The sequence below is a fragment of the Gymnogyps californianus genome, chromosome 4 (assembly GCF_018139145.2).
Source record: "Gymnogyps californianus isolate 813 chromosome 4, ASM1813914v2, whole genome shotgun sequence".
In the NCBI taxonomy this organism is placed as follows: domain Eukaryota; kingdom Metazoa; phylum Chordata; class Aves; order Accipitriformes; family Cathartidae; genus Gymnogyps; species Gymnogyps californianus.
In genome coordinates this window covers 41,797,759-41,821,490 of record NC_059474.1, presented here as the reverse complement: position 1 = coordinate 41,821,490, position 23,732 = coordinate 41,797,759, and the positions used below count along the sequence as shown (strand labels likewise).

Below are 23,732 nucleotides of genomic sequence, written 5' to 3'. Positions count from 1 at the left end.
TCAGAAGCATACAATAGATTCAAAGTTACAGTTATTCTACACTGATATGTTCAAAACTGTCATGGTTTAACCCCAGCCAGCAGCTAAGCACCACACAGCCGCTCCCTCACTCCCCCCCACTCCCAGTGGGATGGGAAGGAGAATCAGGAAATAAGGTAAAACTTGTGGCTTGAGATAAGAACAGTTTAATAACTAAAGTAAAATATAATACTAACAATAGTAATAATGAAATATAATAATAATAATAGTAATGAAAAGGAACATAAGAAAAAAAGAAGGGAAAAAAAGGAAAAAAAAAACAGTGATGCACAATGCAATTGCTCACCACCCGCTGACCAATGCCTGAGCCACGATCCACCCCTCCCAGCCAACTCCCCCCTGTTTATATACTGGGCATGACGTTCCATGGTATGGAATACCCCTTTGGCTGGTTCAGGTCAGCTGCCCCGGCTCTGCTCCCTCCCAGCTTCTTGCACACCTGCTTGCTGGCAGAGCATGGGAAACTGAAAAGTCCTTGGCTTAAGATAAGCGCTACTTAGCAACAACTAAAACATCAGAGTGTTATCAACAGTATTCTCACACTAAATCCAAAACACAGCACTGTACCAGCTACTAAGAAGAGAGTTAACTCTGTCCCAGCTGAAACCAGAACAAAAACATAGATGAAGTTTTGGACAAACAAACAAACAAACTGGGCTTCATTGAAAAAAAGAAATGAAAGTTTCTGCAGCATGACAATTAATTTGGTGAAAACTCTAAAGTGTAGCAGAAATACTTAGAAAAGCTCAGTCATGGTATTAAATTGACTCCTACTGTTTTGCCAAATCTTACTTGTATTGACATCCAGCTTATTAATTAATAGTGAATTATTTCCTCAGTGAACATGATTTGGATTTTGAAGTGTTTAGTGTCCTGAAGGGTTTGACTGGTTTTATGTATCTGTTTCTTCTTTAATACTATTTTCGAGGTTACTTTTGTGAAGACATTTTGGTGCACGTGTGGTTTTTCCCTGTGTCTGTGGATAAATTCATGGCAAATAATTTTGGATAAGCTACCTAGTTCACTTCAGTGGGTGGATGCCAAGGTATAGCTTACATTCAGGGACTCCAGGGATGTGACTTAGAATAAGGCCTCTCATGCGTATGTTTGCCATTATCAGTTCCTGCAGGTAACTTTGGTTCAGAAAACTTTTCATAAAATAAATAGCCTTAAGTTTGAGTAGAATTATTTGTTCTCAGCTTTAGCCACCTGAGATGGTAATTTGTTCGCTTTTGTTGTCTAACCAGTCACCACAGTGAGATGGGAGCTTCACAGGGAGTGAATTTCCCATCTGCTGTCACCTCCCATCCCCACGTGTATACACACACAGGTGGAGTGTTTTGTATTATTATTTGGGGGCAATGTCTTAAAGACCTGGTGCTACCTTCTGCAGTCCTTAGGCTACACTGGCTCATTGGAGGCAGAAGTTTCCCTGCCTCCCCAGCGGTTCTTAAAGCTCCTCTTGGTAGTGACTCTTGAGCCCTTCATGCTCCCCAGAAATGAGGCCCAGGAAAAATGAAATGAGACAGGAACTGACTTGGGGTCCCACAGTACCTTAGTGGCTCTGGTGAACAGCAGCTCTCAGAGAGATTGTACCTGGCTGAGGTTTAGCGAAGCTCGTGCCTGTCTGAGCCATCAAATACGGAGATGGCATTATAAATTCTACCTCCTGTTCTTCTGTACATGCTGAAGTTTTCCCTGTATAGTTCACAAATTATGCGTTATATGAAAGTCCTTTTCAGAAGATCTTGGTTTAAAACAAAGTGCATTTTCATAACCTCGCTAGATGTATAAAGCTATTACTTGTGTGTGTGTAAAGCTGCCTCAGTCTTATGGCAGATACTGAATCATTACACTAACAAGCCCTAAGTCCCATGGTAAACCATTGTCTGATGAAACAGATAGCTCTGGTGTTCAGAGGCTGCAAACAGTCTTAAAAGTAAAAACAATATTGACATTGACGAATAGATGAAATACTGCCTTGCTGACTTTGTTGCTTTGAAAGTATTCTGCAGAATTTTGCTACAGTAGTTGCAAAAGAAAAACACACAGTAGGGTTATTGAAACAAGAGATTATGAAAAGTCACTAAGACACGTTCAAAGGAAACTGAAGTATTTTTTATTTTCTCACATTCAGTGAGATCCTTCCAAAAGCATAATGTAAGTGTACTATTACATATACAATTTAGTCATGGAAAACAAAAGAGCACACCTTTGTATCTAAGAATTAGAACGTATTGTTAATCTAATGTTTTAATTGCCTAATCAAAATACCACAATCAGTTAATTTAGTGCAATTTAAATTGTATTTACACTTATGCAAATTATCTAATTATTCCTTGTTCTTATTAATAATGCAACTAAAATAGTTGTAAGCCAGCATCCTATTATCTACCCTTTTCTCTGCCATTATGCTCACCCTCCCTATGCATTGCTCCATTGAGTTGAGTTCATCCAGCAAGAGTATAAAGTAGAGGGTGAGGATTTCTTCCTCACAGGATTAGTTACTTAGGTTTTTTAATCCTTCTCTATAGATGCCATGATTTCCTTTTAGGGGGAAAACCATGCAACTACACAAAGCTAAACAAAATGCAACAGAAAAAAAAACAAATAATGTAACTAAAGCTCAGAAACACAGGATAAGCAGCAGCCAGTTTGCCACCAGTAATTGTGGCGTAACAGCTAGGGCAAGCTAGACAATAATCGTCAGGTCTTTAAGCAAGTTGCAGGTATGGTCTATGTTTCTTATGTATTTTTACAGATATAGCAAATCAAGATACAGTAAGTTCAAGACACAACATAACAAGTCCTATGTCCTGAAGTGTTTAACTATTTTTATAAAGACTGAGGCCTATTGCTAGCACTTGGCAATGCCAGACTGAGTGGTCTACAGAGCTACAGTATAAATGAGCACTTCAATCCTTAATTCCCTTGAAAATGAAATTTACCCTTGTGTAAAGCTCTTGCTATAAACAGTTGGCTGGTAATCTTAATAAATGGAGCACATTACCTTTGTACCGAGGGAAATTTCCTGTTAAGGGAGTCTCTTATCCTCGAGAGAATTTCCTCTGGGCAAAGTGAAGCATGTGTCAGTGAAAGAAACCAGGTAGCATGTTATTTCATTCTTCTGAACATCTCCAGCTGTTCGTTTGGAAATCGGGTTCATTTGTATTTCATTTGTCTGTGAGTTTTAAGTGTTCTCCCTTTCACTCCAAGCCGCAAAGGGAACTAAATTACAAGATGTATTGCTAAGATGCAGTCTGCCCTTTACAGCAGAACTAAAAGCCCAACATTTTCTTCAGCAGAATGATAGCCTGGTATGAATAGAAGTCATATTCATTTCAGAATATTGTAGTTACTTGTATTTTACCTTTTACTTATGTATTCTCTACTGTTTTGGTTTTTATAGTTTTCCCGTATTCAGCTTTGCCCACTGTAACTTTTATTTATGCCCCTGTTATTTTTCTGTTGCTCTTATTTCCTTTCAGCTGCTTCCAAGAAACTATGAACATGGAAACATGACTCTAGAAAAGAATTCAGAGCTCTTGCTCTCAGGTAGCTTTGAAATTAAGCTAAACATTTTCCTTGACCTATAAATGCTGTCACAGTTTACTTTCCGGAGCCTGACAAGCATCTGCCACTCCAGCTGATGACAAGTGAAGCTAGGAATGTCTTAGTTAATCAGAAAATTGAGTCAAATTTAATTTTTTCTAGCAATTTTTTATTCATTTCTAAAAGTAAATCCACTAAATGAGAACAGTTACAAAACTGGTATATGGGTCACTGGTGGCACTGTTTCTCTGTTTGCTTGTACCTGCTTTTACCTATACCTATTCTGTGTGGTTTCTACCTGTTTTACTTGGGCCTAAGCAATGCTCTTACAAGAACAGGAAAAAAACAAACCTCGGGGAATAAGTTCTTAAAAATTAAACAAAACTCGACAAAAATCGAGAAGTGATTACAACATTTCCACGGAAAAACTACCAACTCTACAGGTCAAACTACAGGTAAAATGCAAAAATACTTGTGTTTTTCCCAGGCAAGCCATTGCTGGAGCTGCCATAGAGATCAGTGAGTTAACTATTGGAAAAGGATGGCTGCCCGTGTGAACCTGAGTAGTTGGAGGATGTTATCTGTAACACAGTACATCTCTTGATATGTGACTCACACAATGAAAAATTTTTCCCAGGGAGAATATTTTCTGCCTTGATTTTTTTTGCATTGTACTTACATGCTTACCACAGTAGATCTTCACATGGCTGATTTTCAGCTTAGAGTGCAGGGGACACATTGATTAAAAATATTAAATGTTTGCAGTGAATGGCAACAACTTTCCCACTCCTTTTATTACACCTTTTTTTAAAAGACTTTCTCTGCTAAAGGTGGGAAACGTCACACCAGCACAAAATTGGGGGGAAGTGTAAGTGACACACTATGTGTGAACGACAACACTTCCAGTTCAGCGAAAAGATGGTGAGGGGAAGATGCATATAGTTCTGGTCAGGACCAATGGGGCTTCTTGGATCAGCCAAGATATTGACAGTCTGCTGAATACTTTAAGTAACAAGTGCTTTAAAATGAAAATTAGACAGTCTTTTGTTTTTCTGTTCATATATTTCTTAAATTCAGGCATTTCTATTATAGATTTAAATGCAGTTTTGGACAAAGTTATTTTTCATATGTTAAGAAAATCTGAAATACAAAGGTTATTTCCTCTATTGGATCTGTAATCTGTAGTTTTAACAGTAACAAAGGTATGAAAACTGTGTTCAGAAGTACAGCATTTTGTCCATCTTTAAGGATCAGTAAAATGCTGTAAAGCAGATATGCCCAGTCCAGTTTTGAAATAGCTTTACACTTTCCAAGAGCAATAAGACATGTTCATGGCAATGATTTATTTTTCACTTGATATCTGCTAATCTGTTAAGCCTTTACTTATGAAAGATTTGAAAAGATCACTAGGAGGAGACTGTGTTTATACAAGTAAAGGCCAGATGCAACAAATTCTTGTGTTTGGATCTAGACTCATGTGGCTGTCCATATGGAGATGGAACGGGCCTAAGGCTCAGCTTTCCAAAGGGATTTAGAACAGTCCATGCCATCCTTATTCCTTGTATCCAGAGATGACCCTGTTACCATAAACTTTATTAACATATAAAGTAAAAAATACTAGATTATATCCTACGTCACATCCTCTGTCTTTTGACATTGCAAGACAGACAGCAGTTCGGGGGAGGGAAGGTGGTGGACGAGTGTTCAAAATAAGCTGTGTAGAAATGTATGGGCATAGTCTGAGCCTAATCCAATTGTCATTGTATGAAAGCTGCTAGGAGCTTGGATCTGCTACTTAATATTCCATATAATATTTATTCATTTATTTATTTAAACTTTGGATCTTAGCTATTTATTTAATATTCAGTATGTCTTTCTGTTTCTTAAATTCACATCCTTAATGAGGGAACCTGCCAGACTAAAGAGGATGTGAAAAGCATCAGTGATACTGCAGAACAATTGTGACAGCTGAGAGATAGGAAAAGACAGGTTGATTCAATGTGTAAAACAAAGGGAGAAAAAAGATAACAAAGAAAGAACTTGATGTCTCCTCTTCCAAAGCTTGATTTATGCAGCAGCTCATTTATTTGTTCTTTTTCTTGTCTTAAATAAAAAGTGAAAAGCCAATCATCTATCCATGAAAAAAACATGGTGTTATTGTTTGATTAATAGCTCATACTGGTGTTAGGAGATGCCTAATTATGCATCAATGTTTGCCTCATTATGTAGAGGAACATCATCATAGCAGATTAGTCTATGAACAGAGAATGGTTTCCTTTTTGATAATTAACTCTCATGCTTCAAAGTATGTAATCCAAACAGCAGTCTAGTTCTTTCAGTGTAAGACTTCTATACATCTAATTTTGGAAGCAAATTGTATGGACAAGAATTACGGAAGTGTAGCATCTTCAGTTAGGCAGAAAGTTATTCAAATATTTTGTTAGGACATGGCCATATTCCAATATCTTTAGGTTAGTAGAGCCTAAGGTTTGCAATGAGTTATAATGTCAGTAGAATTACTCTGGGAAATAAAAGTGTTCAGTGTAGGGAGCTGTACCAGAATTTGATGCTACTTAAAAAGTAATTACACGAGTTGTATGACTTCTATTTCCCCACTTCCCAAGGACCAGTTTTACTGTCCTCTGCAAATATAAGGTCAGTGCCATCCTCACAGCAGTGTTTCACCAGTTCTCCAGTACAATCTGTCCTTGGCATTTGAGAGGTTAAAAAGAGCAGTATGAGAGAAAACTGTTCTCTGAAGACAGCACCTACTGTAAAAGTCAATGATATATTTTGGAGGAAGAACTAAAAATATGTCAAAGATAGTTTCAGGCAAAACAGAGAAAATGTCAGTGTAAAGACAGGTCTCAAAATCTGCAAGACTGTTTGCAGTGTTAGAAATATGTTCCAAAAAAAAAAAAAAATCTTGCTTGACAGGTCATCGTTTACAATTTTTAACAATTAATATTGTCAAGATGCAAAAGTGTGACTCTGAAAACAAGTGGATGGCATTTGTGAGTAATGTATTGATCTCAAGGAAAGTTACACTTTTCTGGATTCACTTCAAAATACCATTCTTCTAATTGGCCTTGCAACCTGGAAGAAACCTCACAACTTGCTTCCCTTGGGGATGAGTTACTGTATAAATACCTGTGTAGTAAACAGACCTGTTAAAAAGAATCCAATTTTAATGCAGCAAGGTCACCCTTTTGACAGGTTTGTACTACATAATTGTGTCCAGAGAATGATCTGTAAAGGCAGCTGTACATTTCTTTGTTATCTTACTGTATACTTACCATAGTTTCCCTGATAACTAATCCAGTTGCCCAGATTCTTGTTTAAGCTGTAGCCACAGTTACATTTGTTGAATTAGTGGTGTGAGAAAGTGCCAAAGCAAGTACGTCCATCCACGGTAAATCTTTGTTGTAAAAAAATTGTCCATAAAAAAAGCTTTTGCAACCTCTTCTGCCTTCCTTCTCATCACCTGAGTGGGCAGTATGTCCCTGAGCACGCTTGTGCGGGTCACGTGAGGTTCAGGACTACCAAGATGGTACTGGAAACAAATCCTTCCCAGTTTGGTTGAACTTTATTCTATGAGCCATGCTGCTGCAGTGGTGAAGCTATTCCAGGGAGCGAAGTGTTCTGCAAAGGGCCATTCAACCTGAGTTGTATGGTTTCTTTTCACCCTTAAGGCCAGGCACTGTACTTCTAGTGCTGTCAGCCCATACAGTTGGCAGGAGGACAAGCAAAGAGGAATATAGCTTTTGTTTCCTGTTTGTGCGCTAAGAGCTCTCTCCCGTTTAATGTGCTGTATCATTAATCGGGTTCAGTTTCTTGATCACATTCCAATTCAGGTAATTATTATATTTACCTTGCAGCAAAAATAATTTCCTGCTAATTAATTTTTACTTCCCGTTTAAGACTGCTTCACGAACCAACTTCCTCATCCAGTATAAGGTGGTTGCATTTTATAATGTGTCATTCCTCTGGTGAACAAAATTATTCCTCTGCATATTATAGCTGGCAAACCATTTGGATACAACCAGAGGAACAGAGCTGTAAAAATAACATATTTCCTCACTCTTTTTTTCAAAGCTAATATTGGGGAAGCGTTCAGAAATAGGTACGGGCACATATATGAAGAAGCAGGTCATAGGCTTTCTTCAGGCAGTTCCAAAACCCATTTCTGAACACAGACATTAAAGGGATGTGAACAGCCTGAATATATAAAAGACAATTGCTTTAAAATTAGATACAAAGAAAATACAAAGAAATAGTAACTGTCTTTATTTTAAATATTCTAGTTAAAAACATCTTTTTCTTTTGGGGAGATATATTTGTCATGGCTGCAACCGACAGGCCAAAAAGCAGAGGTGGATACAAGGGGTTTTTTAAATTTAATTTTGTGTATTAAGCATATAAAATCAATTAATAAGGAGTAAGTGCTTAAGTTCTTTTTGCCTCCATTTTAAGCTATAAAATACATTGAGCATTGATTAATTCCTGGAAGGGTTTAACTATGATGTGTAAAATACCATTTTGGTAATTTTGTTACTTTGGAGGCTTTCAGACAATAAATAATGATTAGATCATTTAGTCTGTGGGTAAAAGGTAGCCTCACCTTTCTCCCAGCTGGAGACCCCTTTCTCAGAGCTAGACTGATGCAAACGTAGCACATGAAGGAGTCTGCTCTCAGCTGTGGAAAAGACATGAGTTATCATACTACCACACCAGTGAGAGTATCAACAACTACCTCGTACAACTGGCAGTTGGAATAAATCCATAAAAACAAATAACCATCTTTCATTCTTTCCTTATGAAAAGGGAAAATTCAGACCCATATCAGCACTACCAACAAACTAGCAATCCAGCCCTAGCTGCTCATGGGAGGGTCTAACTTACTATGCTAAATTACTGCAACCTAAAAATGAAGTGTTTCGCTCCTTTTCCTGTTCGCAAAATCTGGCATGGAAAAGTACCTCAAGAGTTTAATGAAGCTTCCATGACATCTGTATAAGAAGTCACCACACCTTATATCTGAGTAACCTCCTGCGTCTGTTCAATTACCTGAACACTCACCTTGTTGACAAAGAGGTCCTAGGTGCTTCTGAGCTGGCGACAGAACGACTGTAATAACAGTCACAATTACATGGGCTCAGGGAAGTGCAACAAAGAGATACCAGGATCTCTGCATGTGTCTATTGACTGGAGCTATAGTCTGAGAAAGTCTCAGCAAATCTAGCTACCCTCACGGATTCTGCAGTCCCAGTCACTCCTTTCATGACTATATGAAAGCCCATACACTACCAAACAGATTCATTCGGAGAAGTTTATCTTAAATCTATCATGAATGAAATCAAGCTAAGTTACTTATTCATCTGCTCTGTTCAGCCTCCTGCTCTCAGTAATGCTGACCTTTTCAGGCTGTGCAAAGGAATGTGCATTTACTGTCGAGTTCGGAGGTTCGTTCAACTGCGACAGGCTGCAGTTGAAACTCAACATCAAAATGAAGGTGCTATTTGGAAGTTTATAGTCATTGATGCGCAAGTGATGAACGGAACTATTGCACGTTCAGGATACTCTCCATAGCCTTGTAGTATATTATCCAAGGACTTTGGCTCATCATTAATACCAGAAAAAGAGACTGCATTTTAGCTTACCCCAAGCAAGCTAACCCAAACATCACAGCCAGGAGAACAAGTTTCCAAGTAATTGGCACAAATGTCTCTCTAAACAGTGCTACTTCCAGATCAGCAGTAACTACATAGCTTTTCTCAAGTGATGTTATTCTTAGGTGTGCAAAACTGGAAAGAATGGGTTATCTAGTGCTCAAATGAGATTGCTGTTATCCAACTGCTATTATACCAAGCAGTTATAAAATTTGCTCTTATTTATCAGTCTATGTCAGACTTACCATACCCAACAGTTTTCACAGTACCTGTCTGCTTCTGGAACTTGTTTTAGTCTGGCATGGCTATGGATCAGATGCTAAAGTCTGTCTGGCAGAAAACCTCCCCATCCTTCCTCCAGGATTACTCAGTCCAGACTAATTAGGAGTAAAAGACTTCAGATCTGGGCATCTGAAGAGAGAATACTATCACACTCTTCTAGGTGATAAGTAAAGGTACGATGGAAGATAACCAAAAGACTGGGCAACCACTGGAAGTGGCAGTCAACTAGAATGGGTGACCAACTAGAAGAAGGTGCTACTTACATCTTTGAGAAAGAGAAAGAAGTGGAACCAGTAACTGCAGAACAACAAGCCTCAGCTCACTGCCTGGAAGGATCATGAAGCACATCTTGTTGGGTGGTGCGTAGCCATCTGCAAATAGACGAAGGACAAGAAAATAATATAGGATGGTCGTCACATATTTACCAATTGCAAATCATGTGTGAACAGTCTGATTGCCTTTTATGATGATGGTGGTCAAGGGAAGGGTAATGGATGTAACTTGCCTTGACTTTAAGAAGTTTTAGTCCCTGTAATATTCTCACTGGTAGACAGAGGAAGCATGTGCTGTGCAAAAAGACTGTTGGATGGGTTGGGTCGATGGACTCAAAGGGTAATTCATCAATGGCTTGATGTCTGTTTGGCAGAATATCTTAGGTACTTACTGGGGGAAATGTTAGTCAATATCTTCAGCAATAACCTGGATGATGAGACAGTGTACCCTCAGCAAATCTGTGGATGATACTAAAATAGAGAAAGTGGTTGACACATCAAATAGTATAGTGTCAGTCCAGAGAAGCTCTAGAATTGGGCAAAATAAATCTCATGAAGTTCAACAAGGAGTGCTAAATTCTGCACCTAGGTGAATAACCCCATGTACCAGTAAAAATGCAAACTGGCTAGCTGATGCGCCATGAAGGACCTGCAAAGGTCATGGTGGATACCAGGTGAATAGGAGAAAGTGGTGGCCTTTAATCACCAGGAAGGCAAACTGGATGGGGCTATGCTAGGATGAGAGTGAGCAGATAAAATTAAATTATGCTTTTTATGATGTTGGTGCTGCGTACTCCTGTAGTTCTGCATCCAGTTTTGGGCTCTGCAGTTCAAGAAGGACAACAAAAGCTGGAGTCAGTTTAGCAGAGGACTAGCAAGACTGTCATGGGCCAAAAGTATGTGACCTTTGAGAAGAGGCTGGGGATCCTGGTCTTGTTTAGTCTGGCAAAGCAGCAGCTAAGTGCTGATCTAATAGCTGCCCACAGCAGCTTGAATGGGAATTGCATAGATGGCAGAACCAAATTCCTCCTGGTACTGGCAGATGGTACAATAAGAGGCAACAGCCCCAAGATGCAGCTTGGAACATTCAGTCTGGACTTTTGAAAACAGTTATTCAGCAGAAGGGTAGTGCAGCAGTGGAGTAGCTTACCCAGAGGTGTAACCAGGGGAATTGTCCTTCTTGGAGTCTTTGACTTGTCTAGAAAAAGTGGAAGCTGACCTGGTACAGCCTTTGCCACATTTCTGTGTCCAACCAGCATTTCCAACCAACTTTCTGCAAATAAGAAACTTGAAGGGAAACTGGAAGAAAGAAATATGATGTACTCAAATTCATGGACTCACCTTGCATTCTCTCTTCAGACTGATTTGCTTTTATGGTAGCATATATACAGGCAGTGAAAGTAAAAATAATGACAATGCGCTGGAGAGGGCTATTTTGTCAATTGTAGCAGAAAACAAATAATAACTGAATAATCATAGGCCACTAAGTTTCCTTCATGTATTTTCTGTCAAGCTTAAGACTTAAACTAGACAGAAGCATTTCAGTCATCAAAAGATGAAGCTGAGGTGTTCCAGAAAAAATGTATGCTCAGCGCCTCAGGAAAGGAATTGAGAGTATCCTTGCTAATTTTACTTGGGAAGATAATGCCCTTGCAGAAAAGGACATAACATGATGGAGGTCTTTTTCACAATGAGAGCCATGGACGTTGCATTAATGTACTTGCAGGTTTTTATGTGCATATTGGGCACAAAGCTCTCTGCTGCTGGCCGGGGAGTCAGAAGATTGAGAAAAATCTTCTAGAGCTGGCCTCATTATTGCTGCATGTCAAAACAGCCATTTGACCACTTTAATTTTCACCAACAGAAATAGTCACTTGCAGATTATTTTACTGACCTATTTCACAGACTGCTATGGTTTTGGCCATGTTACTTCCTCCCATATGCCTGTGCTGAGGTAACAGGAGAGGCCAGCATACATTTTCTACTACTGTATGTTTTTCTTGAACTATTTTTATATGGCTCATGTTGGGAATGGCAGAACAGCTCAAGTTACTTAATTCTCAGTCAATTAAAGTTAAAAAGAAAGAGATTTAGTTCAGATTGTTTATCAGGGCATTTAGCAGGCTCTGTTGCTGTTCTTAATTATTTGATAATTTGCAGGTCAGTGATACTATAACAGAGGTTGTCAGTACTTTGGGGCAGAAATTGGAGATGCTACAGAGGTGCAGAGGGTAAGCTGTGTTACAGGCCCAGATTTGGGATGGACCAGCCTGGCTGTCCAGAAGAGGGGCTTAACAAAAGGCTTTATTTTCTTTGTATTTTGCTTCCTCTTTCATGGTCCATACTGCAGTCAAGCAAGTCCTGAAGACCAGCTCCAGCTTTCACATCATCTTTTAAGTCTTTCTTAACACCTTCACAGTAACCTTGGAGGAACATTGCTTGTCACATAGCACATGTTGCCACAGGGTACCAGTGTGATAATGAAGTGTTCCCTCTATGCATCCCAACAGGATAGAAAAATTGCAGTTCTGCTTTTTACTACTTTGATTTTTTTTTTTTCCTGACAAAGGCAGAACCTCGATTTCCAATTTATTTCTGGGCACCAAATTAAGTAACTGGGTACTCTGCTTGAGGAGATCTTTAATAACTATGTCCAGGCAATTGTCTGTCTCCTGTTCTTTTAGAAAAACTTCTCCAGACTTTAAATGAAGACAGAGAAGGCCCACACAAAACAATTACAATGGAGAATTTGTTTACAGGCTATCACTAGAAGAGACATAATGCTTCCTTTTATCATCACTTGTCATAGCAGTGACAGCCTGTAAACCTCCTGCCCATGCATTATTCTTTATTTGTCACCGCCTGTGCCAACTCTTGCCCTGGCAGGTGCCTGGCATGTGTCAAACATATGATTCATGGGTTCATTTGATCAACATTGTGAAGAAAAGAATGATGTATTTTCTTTTAAATTATAAATTAGACATTTACTCCCCATACCTAGTGACAAGGGCTTTGGCTTCTTTATATCTGAAGTGCATCATTTATAGCTCACTGTAGAATTTAAATACTGGCTTCTCTCTCATGTCTAACTCTGAAAGTGAAATTTATGTAATATTACTGCATATAAATGACACCATCCTACCTCCCTGTTTTATTGTCATGGCAAGCTTGCTTGAACTGTTTCCTTTGGTAATAAATGGGCAGAATGTGTTGTCCCCTGGACATTTAAAGGCCTTTTTTTACAGATTGCTTTCTATTTTACACGCCATATTATAATTTCTTTCAGACAATTTCTTTAGAATTATAGTTTTGCTCTGACATTGATGCATGTTTACGTGTGTACTTGAGTTTACTTGCTTCTAAATGTTTATTTGTAATATATAGGTTTTGTGTGTGAGATGCTTCTTCTGGAGATAATATTAGCAACACAATAATTGGGAACTGTGAGAAAATGCAGTTGTACTATAGGAAATAAAATATCATTTGGTGTTCTCTTCTGTGAAGGAAATTTATGGAATTCTGTGAAAAAGGGCAGCTTATTTTGATATTTTTGAGAAAAGACAAGGTTAAAAAATCAAAATTTGTTAGTAATCACAAACACCTAGATCATTTGTTAATCAAATCAAAATCTCGTATACAGAGAATTCTAAAGTCTTGTCTAGTCTGTTTTAAGCAACACTTGAGCTGTGAGATTCCCAGGTATTGTCTTTATCAGAGCATCTATGTCTTCATGAGCCCTGGCTCAAACACGGGCTCTTTTATTAAGTAGCTAGCCTTTAAAGCCAGCTGCTGACCACAGGCCCTGCAGAATTGCCATTTTGCTTTAAACAGTCTCACCTATCATAATACCAGTATATCGGGTAATGCGGGAGTGGCTTTAATGAGTGGTTCATCATGAAAGATATGGTTTTACTACTTACATAAGTAGTAGAAAATACTACAGTTTTCTTTAAAACTCCTACTGTTCTACTGTCTCTGGCTGTTACTCTGTGTTTGTTTATGCTTTTAGAGATTGGTAAGATGTGAAACAGTGCCACAAGACATTGCAGGGAAAAATACAATATGAGAGCACTTTCATATTGATTTAAGTTAAAAAAATCATTACTTATGGATCCAAGAGGGATTTTTTTTCTCCACTTTAAGATATTTTCATTCTCACAACCATATTGGAGTTGGTTGTTGAACTTAAATACTTCATGATGTTTTTGTAGTTTTTGAGAATTTTTCCCAAATAAATTCCCAAACTGTCTTCTTGGCCAAATCTCAAAACTAAACATACAGTAGGTATTGTTACTGGCATTGTTACTGGCATCTGTTTGACTATGTCATGACTTATTGTTAGGATATTACTAACATGTAGCTGTTTTAACAAATCTAGATACCTTATGTATCTCTAGTAATCCATATACTTTGATCTGTATGTAGACCTGATATTTTTATGTTACTTGTCTAACTAAGGTCTATAAAAATTAACCCTTATTGCTTTTGTTTTCTTCCTGATTACTTCCAGATATATCTAAATAAGGATGTATTTAGAATTCTGTGTGAACAAGACATGCAAATTTTGTTTGTATATTTCTGCTTTTTTGCGAGTTGTTCTTTGAGCGACAAGGAGAAAATAATAAGATTATTCAATCATGGGACTAATTGAGTAGATGAAAAAAATTTTGGGATATGTGATTCTGGCATCAAAAGGTATGCTGGATGTTTTAATGCAGTTCTTCACAAATCCGATGACATGCTGTCTGAAATGTGTGAAGAGCTATCTGAGAGAGCAAGGAAGGTGGTATAGAGAACTCTTGTTTGCTCCACAGAATTTCAGATATTATTCTCACCAAAAAAAATTAAAATATTTAAAATTTGAGACCTCTTTTCCTGAGTTTGCAAGGAACCTTGAAGCAATGAAAGAACAGTACGAACTACCATTGATTTCGTGGAGTTCAAGCTCCAATACAACTGATGACAACCAAATTATATTATTCAGCTCTTTTGTTATTTAGCAATTGATATAAGAACAGAAAAGAATGTATTGTAATATGATAGTTTACATCATCTCTCCCTGAAGTGTTTTCCTGAAGAGATGGGCACTCAGCTTTCAGAATTCACTCGTTGCAAGATGTGAAAGGAATGAAATTAAGTCCTTTGTATAAGACTGAATTTCACTTAATTTATTTGGCCCAAGACAAGTGATAACAATCAGAATGCATGAAAAGAGTGCATTTGTATTAATTCATTTAAACATCAGTGGTGGCCCTTGTCTATTGCAAGGGCCTCACCTTAGCCATTGTGACACCTAACTAGTGAAGGTCCAATTCAGGTATGCCTTGGTAGCTGCCTTCACGTACAAAGAGGTAAACTGCCTAGAACCAGCTCACAGGGAATAGTAAAGCAATCATATCTGATACGTACCAAATTCAGAGCTATGCAGTAGGATCCTCTGATCAGCTGGAGTCTCATCGGTGAACACATCTCTGAGGGTAGGCAGGTGAAGATGGAGAATTTGCACTATAGCCAAGGTGTTAAGTGCTTGCTCCCATCTTTTTATTAGTTGTCTGTACAGTGTGCAGCAATGTGGTCTTGCTCTTGGTGCGGGGCTCCTATGCGCTATTGAGTGCAAACAAACTTAAGACTTGTGGGTGGAAGAGGTCAGAGGAGAAGGGTTAGACAACCTTAGAGAACTACAGGAAATTTCCAGTGTCTGAGGACTAACAGAAGCTATGGTACCTAACAGGTTACGTTTGATTTACTTTGGAAATATGTAATATCCTGTCACTTTGAAACTGTTTCATTTTTCATGGCTATAAGATGACACAATTTACAACATAGAAAAAAATCCAGATTGACAGCCCTAACAGACTTTCTTATATTACCTGCAAGGTCTTTGTATCTTTGTTTTTAAGGTCTATTTCCCTTCTTCTATATTCCTGTGCTATGGGAATAGCCTCAATGGAGCTCATAAAAACAAGAAAACAGTTTGATAAATATACGCTTTAGACAGTCTTGCACATGGGCACAAAATGATCTAAGACTTGATTTAACCTCAGTTCAGTCATGATACTGAATTGTAGCTGGTACCTAAAATGAGTCAGAGTAGCACACAGCCCTTGTCCCGTGAATATGGTTGGTCATACAAAGACCATGATTCAAAGACGCAGTAAATCTCTTGTCATTGTGACTGTTGAGGGATTGTGTTGGTTTTTTATTGAGTACCTAAGTAGCAAAATGGGATGAAGAAAGGGATACCTCTTTTCCTCTTATTTGAGAATTTAAATGTCTATTCTACAATCAGCAACAGAGTAGAAGACAAAAACATCTGATGTTTATCTGAATGTCATTCTTTATTTTTTTTGTCTCAGACTTGGCCTTCCTCACTTGATCTAATACTTCTCCCAGGCAGTACTATGAACAAAAACCACTCTCTTGGCTCAGCAGTGTTGAGTTTCTCCTCCCAAAAACCCCAACCTGTTCTGTAATCCTTGCAGGCTGATGTTCCCAGGTCTCAGGCTTCTCCCTTTTCTGTGTCAGCATACATCAGGATTCCTCAGTACAGAGAAGCATCCCATGAAGTACTCTCTCACTAAATGCATATAACTACACACCAGTGTTTCTACTCCTTCCTAATCTGCAGGTAGATTTGGAAAGTCTTGTGTGTTGGTCAGCTGGGAAGGTGTCCTGGTTTTCGTCAGGATAGAGTTAATCTTCTTCTTAGTAGCTGGTACAGTGCTGTGTTTTGGATTTAGTGTGAGAATACTGTTGATAACACTCTGATGTTTTAGTTGTTGCGAAGTAGCGCTTATCTTAAGCCAAGGACTTTTCAGTTTCCCATGCTCTGCCAGCAAGCAGGTGTGCAAGAAGCTGGGAGGGAGCATAGCCGGGGCAGCTGACCCGAACTAGCCAAAGGGGTATTCCATACCATAGAACATCATGCCCGTATATAAACAGGGGGGAGTTGGCCAGGAGGGGCGGATCGCTGCTCGGGCATCGGTCAGCTGGTGGTGAGCAATTGCATTATGCATCACTTGTCTTTTCTTAGGTGGTATTTCTTTTTTTTGTTATATTCCTTTTCATTACAATTATTGTTATATTATTATTATTCTCAGTTAGTAGTGTATTTTATTTTACTGTAGTTATTAAACTGTTCTTATCTCAACCCACGAGTTCTACTTTTTTTTTTTTCCTCCTCCCCACCCCACTGGGGGAGGGGGAAGCGGCTGCGTGGTGCTTAGTTGCTGGCTGGGGTTAAACCACGACAGAAGGAAAGGAGCAGAGACAAGAAGGAGCATGTGCAGGGAGCTCTATTTCAGTGGACCTTGATTTTATTTTAACACAAGGTCCTGTATTCTCTGCATTGTGACTTATTTGCTTGTTGCCTTTAATCTATGTGTCAGCATTATATGCTCCAGGGTCCTGCTAAATGGTAGTCCTTTCAGGTAGTCCGTTGCAAACTTCTTGCAATCTATAATGATGTAAGGTCTGGATCGAGTCCTGTACTGACCATACAAGTCCAAAGAATTAGTAGCTGATATAAGAAGCAATCGTAACCTGGCAAACCCATTTCAGTGAGACTTAGCTTGCAACCCCTGGCATCGCTAAATGTGGCTTATCACCAGTTTTAATTATTGGAGACTAAGCTTTTCTCTCCCTCTTTCCCTGCCAAATGAAATTATTAGATTTTTCCAAAGTAATGAGTCTGACAGGCTGAGGTGTTATATCAAAGACAAAAGATCAGGATTTCTGTTGTAGATGTATTTAGGAAGAGGCAAAACTGTAGGGTGTTTTTTGTTGTTGGGGGTTTTTTAAGATTCTTAGTGTGTGTTTCTAGTCAGAAGAAAAAATGTTCCCAAAGATGCTGTTTTGTGATACAGAGCCAGATTATGCAGACAAGAGAACCTATCAACTACTCTACGTTTGCAGCTTAATTTTATTAGGAAGTCAGCTGTCCATTTGCTTCATGCTGGTATCCAACTATTAAGATCTTCCCTCATCTCTGTTTCCCTTCCCATTACAAAAACAATCTAATCATGCTATTTTAACGTTTACTTTCTCAAAATTTCTTTCCACGCATAGTTCTTCATAATTAGTTGATATAGAAAACCCACTCGGAAAGGACACTGTTTATAAAACAGCATGCCACAATGTTTATCTGGCCTTGGGCTGCAGGAACCAGAGGATGGATGAATATCCTGCAGTTGTTTTGGCCATGATTATATCGTGGATGGCAGGTTGCCAGTAGCAACTGCAGTAAAAGGTCCAGAGTGTCAGTGTCTTCCTCTGTGTGATAAAACAGAGAACATTTGCACTTTCCGAACCGTCTCAGGGAGGATTTGTGGCAGATTTTGGAGGACTTGAAGTGACAAGAGATGGAAGTAGATAAGCCGCTTGCAGGTTGTATGCCAACCTGTCCTTCTGTTGGCTCCTCCAGGCCTGGCACCACTGACGCTTTTTTTGCCCTTCTTTCTAGAACATTTAAAAGAGAAGCTGGAGGAATACATGGTCCGTTTTGCCAAAGTGAGGATTGTACGTACCAAGAAACGAGAAGGGCTCATTCGGACCAGACTGCTAGGAGCCTCGCTGGCTAGAGGAGAAGTCTTGACATTTCTGGATTCCCATTGCGAAGTCAACGTGAATTGGCTGCCTCCCTTGCTTAGTAAGTGTGTATGAGCGTTCATCAGCCATTAAAATTAGAACATACAGCATAGCTTAAGCAATCGGAGCCATGTCCCACAATAAGCAGGACGTACACTGTATAGGAGTGTTTGGAGCTCTGCTGCAATGTCTGAAGAGTCAGTATGAGACAGAACTCAGAGAAATGCGAGCAGCTCCATTTTATAGTTCTTGTGACTAAAGAACTGGTAAAATTTTGAAGTATTACTTTGGCCTATTAGGGTTACAATTTATTTTATTATTACTACTACTAAATACACTACTAAATCTAGTATTATGCTATGCCCTTACTATACACCTGAGAACTTTTGTTATGCAGGTATTGTACTCCTTCCTAGTCCTCCACATTCCATTAAAACAGCTTTTGTTGTAAATGTGTCCAAGACCTCAGAGTTAAATCCAATAACAACTGCATTCACAATAGGAAGCTCAGAAAGAATGATTTGCTATTGACTGCTTTGCTGGATTCCAGCTGCAGCCGGCAAAGCTCCATTAGTCAAAGAAATGGAAAAAATCAATTGTTGTAGTCTAGGATTTCACTTCAGGAAGCAATGTCCTCTTTTCTACACACTTGACTACATGCAAAGTGTGTGTGCTTTGCAAAGTGCATGCTTTTTTGCTAGCAAAACCAAAGAAAATTTCTGAGTTTACTATTAAAGAAATTTGTATTAATTAAAAAAGTATGTCATAAGTACATGACAGGATAGGGTTTCACCAGTTAATGGTTACTGTTTCTTGAATTTTGTTGCTAGGACTGTTTGGCCACACGATAAGCTGATAAAGCATTTGCAGCCAAGAAGAGATGCTGTTCTGCTAATGAACTATCACTTGAGACCAAAAAAAAAAAATACTAATAACTAGTTTTTCTTCAGATCAGTAACAAGATAATGTACAAAATTCCAAATTTATATCCTTTCTAGCTTCCATATGAAATTATGCATACAGTCTTTCCCCTTGTTACCACTTTGCCCTTAATCACAACATCAGCATTTTTAAAAATAACCTTTGTGTCTTCATGTAAAGCCCAAATGGCATAAAGGAGCAGAGGGAAATATAAGTTTCAACAAGCCTTCCACAAGCAGCCCCGACCAGTAGCTGTTAAACACTCTGGAGTACTCTACATATACAGTCACCTTTCCTCTGCTTTCTGATTTTGCCCCACTGTGCATAATATATTGCCACTAACGAAAAAAAATCTCAAGAAGACTCTCACTCTTGTCCTCTGAAATCTTTTGCTAAGTACTGCAGATGAGACGTAACCCTTCTATTTTGCTGACTTAGACATGGGAAAATTACAAGTACAAGTTGCAGAAACAGTTCCTTTTCTTGCTTTCTTGTCTGAAATGAAGGTACATCTATCTGGGTTTCACCCTATAAAAACTGAAAAATAAATAGAATGGTCACAAAGGATTCATAATTGCAGTTAGGTGGCTGTTGGGTATTGAACAGATGATCGCAACCCTCAGCCTCAAGCCAGAAAAGTGGAAAGAGGAGAGAAGCTTCATCAGGGACCAAGTCCCAGTTCTCCTTAGTTCACAAGTGGAATGAGATCTTCCTTGTTCCACATATAGTAGAAATACCCATAGCTAACCAGCCAGAGGATCTAGAAATTAATCTTGAGGAATAGTGGAGCCCAGAATCAAGAGGCTTTATTTTGAAAGAAAAATTAGAGCATTACATGCAGAAGGACAAATAGAGAATGAACACACACAGCTAGTATATTTAAGGATGCCCTGTGCCCTGTTTTCCTAAAGGGATGAGAGAACTTTCTCATAACCATTAGGTGGCAAATATTTACTCTACTGAAATCAGATGACACCTGGCTACTAATAATAGTAAAGTTAATGTATTTTTGCAAGTGTTTATCTAAAGTTCTATCTTGTGATTCACTCAGCACTGCATGTGACTGAATGTCATTCAAGGAAACCACAACAGAGGATATATTGGGTATTTATTGCTTTAAAGCTGCCCTATTTTCGCTCTGATTGTATCTGCCATGTGTACTGAGAAGTCCTCTACAAGAGCACAGTTCAGCCCTGCTCTGGAGTGAATACTGCCAGTCTTTGCTGAGAGGGGCAGCGGTTGCCACTGTTCCAAACCAGGTTTTGTTCAAAATGAGACCTGGAAAGTCAGAGGATGGGGAGGTGGTGAGGAAACCAAGGGCAATCACATAAAGACAGTTCTCAAAGCTATTGAAGTATCTAACTTATATTTTCAAAATTGACTGTCACTTTTTAGACCAAAGAAAGACTGAGTTATTTCAATACTTGTTAGGTATCTGAATAGCTTTGTGGAGCTGAGCCACAGTTGTTTTCAGTTACAGTCTTTTGTTTTGTTTTCTTAAAAACAGGAGCAAAATGGTTTTTCTTTATTTTCTTTAAGCTTTATTTAGTTTATTTCTTTATCTTAAATGGGTTTCTAAACTGAGATAAGCCACTCAGGTCTCAGAGAGTTTTGCCTGATATTCACCGAGTAGGCAGCTGTAGTCATGTAAAAATGCTGGCAAACACAGCGGTTTGTTATCACTCCTCAGTAGTATAAAGTTAGCAGAAGGAAAGATGTGACCTGGGCTCCAGCTGCTGTAGCTGAGAGCCCGTGTAGTGTGAAGTCACGGCTATTGCAGGTACGAAACTGAGCAGCAAACCAGCTGAAAGATGCAGGCACATCTTTCCTTCTGCTGATGTTGCCGTGGGAGCAGAAAGAGGGGAGATGGACAATAGATCAGTAGTGCTACCAGAACTGGGTTTGTCAAAACAGATTTTTTTCCTGACCAAGACTTAAAACTATATCATGATTAGATCATGCTTAGGAAGTTATCAAGACACCTGCTAGCTATAGCTGTCCATCTCCACAACATTTATGTGATGCATTACTTGCCAGTGGGGAGACTGAGAATACAAGTACTTACGACAACTCAGATAACAAGAGATAATTTGCTGAGCCACTCAAATGTTGTCGCCATCTGTAATCATATATTTAAGTAGGAAAATAAGAGGATTTGCAATGTGGCATTGTTACTTTAACCTGGCCAATTTGAAACAAGCAGTTGAAATTAAAGGGGTGCATCTTTCTCATAAAGATAAAACCTACATTTTTGAGAGTGACTTACCCAGTATTGAAAACGTCTGTTTATTGCCACATTTGCACACTCTGCTTGATACTAAAAGTGCTGAATTCAAATATGTATGTATATATTGCTTAAAATTACTACGGAGAAAGCTCTGAGCAATGTTCCCTCTTGTTCCCAGGCTTTCCCTCAAATGTGCAAGGTTTTTACATGTACGATGATGCTTATCTGTCTGTTCTTCCCTTTATCCGCAGCATATATGCATTGAAATAATGCATGGAAATTTTCAGACCAGTAGGAATTTGAGAGGATGATGAGTAAAGGCAATGGAAAAGAAACTGTAAAGCATTTCAGCTGTGGCTTTCAGTGTCTTACATTAGGAGCAGGTGGGATAAAGAGCAGTGGCTGGCAAAGGCAGCAGCATGTTCACATCTGTAAAGCTATGATACTAGCACTCTTGTTAAATGTAAGCTAGCCCTACAGCCCTTTTTTCTGTTTCCTAAGTTCATATTGGGGCTATATTTAAGCCTAAGAAGTATGTATCCAAAATTCATTATTTTAGGCATACTGAAAGAAACATTGAGGCTGCAAGTTTGATTACTCTGCCTTTTGGTGTGCACAACTACAAACACCGTGGTTTCTTCAAAAGTCAAAATATTCCTGTGGTTCCTCATCATCTCTAAAACATTTTTGGGGCTGAGAAGTAAGTTCTGCAGAAACACACAAGAACAGGCAGGTAAGCATCATCTTACTTGCAAAATTCTTGCAGAGCTGTAGAAACTGGGATTGAGTCTGAGCATTGCTAAAATGATTTTCTCCCTGGCTATCTCTGCATGTGACTTGGAGACTTCCAATCTTTCAGTCTATTTAAAGGCAGCGGCTTTTAAAGATCAAGAGAAGGATGCTAATGTATTATGAGTCTACCTTTGACCAGCTCCAGCCAAATCAATCCCATTTAGTTTCTCTCCTCCAATCAATTTAGAAGGGGGGGATCAGAGACAGATTATTATAAGCCCTATAACTATTAGCAGGACCATCACAGGAAAGAGATTACGTAAAAATTACTTTACATAATGATTACAGATAACACTACACAGTATACCAGTGAATATAATTATATTTGGCAATAACAACAGTAATGCAGCCATTATGTCTGAGATGAGTTTCCTAGAATTTTGTGAGAGCCTATGCTTTAAATTTATTTCACTATTAAAGGATAAGGATGTAAAAACCTGCTGAACTCCAGGCACCGTAATTTCTCACTAGCAGTCAGCATTGTTCCTCCATTTGGACAGTCTCTAAACAACAACTGAGAATAAATATGAAAATTACAAATGTTTTGCTAAAATCTTTTTTCTTAATTTCAATCCTTCAGAAGCAAGGAAGCAGAATCTGTATTATTAATCATTATACTAGTATTACCTGCCTTCCTATCTAAGTGTTCATGCCGCCCTCAGCCCTCTGATTTTTTTTAGGGTATTATCAAGCACCAGTGAAATCTAATCCTTAAAAACAAAAAAAAAGTTTTCCACATAGGCCCTACAGTGTATTACATTTTGTAAAGAATCTAGACTACCATTCAGAGAAAAAGCTTTATTATACTTGGAATTTGGGGATTTTGTTTTTTCAAGGGTTCATAGATAGTTTTTCTACTGTCCTTTCATGCCAATGCAGCTACAAATTTTCCCTGTACTTCCTCATTTCAAACCATTATTATTCTGCCTAGTTCTTGCAGTTGGAATATCTTCTTTATGTTTCTTTCTTTTCTGAGGAGCTCTATGGGATTAAGCAATAGGATTCACCAAAGCAGACTCAGGCCTACCTTGCCCTTATACTAGAGATGGGAATTTGTTTTAGCCTCAGAGCTCTAATTTTAAAAAAAAAAGGAAAAAGAAACTCCTTTCTTTAGAAAACGGGTGAGTAAGAATAATACTGTGGGGCCTTCTTTATATCTCAAAGATCGGCACAAAAAAAGGACACAAGCCCTGTTTTGTTCTTCGTGTTGGAGTTTGCCTTTAATTTGTAGCATTTGATCTCAAAGCTGATGCACACCAGAGCCACAGGAATAGCGGCTGAATGGTTGCAAGGGCTGAGGTTCCCATTTAGGAACACAAATCTCTCTTGCAGGAGCTTGCCATACACACTCCCCACAGCTGAAGGTGTATTTTTACATTTTGCTTGCTGACT

General features: G+C 38.7%; 1 protein-coding gene across 2 annotated transcripts in view; it reads left to right on the top strand.

Moving 5' to 3' along the window:
• The window catches only part of GALNTL6 (polypeptide N-acetylgalactosaminyltransferase like 6), a 491,552-nt gene that overhangs the window by 384,332 nt on the left and 83,488 nt on the right, over window positions 1-23,732 (top strand). For both annotated transcript variants that reach the window (XM_050896088.1, XM_050896087.1), the window contains one exon: window positions 18,276-18,461. In XM_050896088.1, coding sequence (XP_050752045.1) covers window positions 18,276-18,461 — 186 coding nt within the window. The remainder of the gene's footprint in view (window positions 1-18,275; window positions 18,462-23,732) is intronic.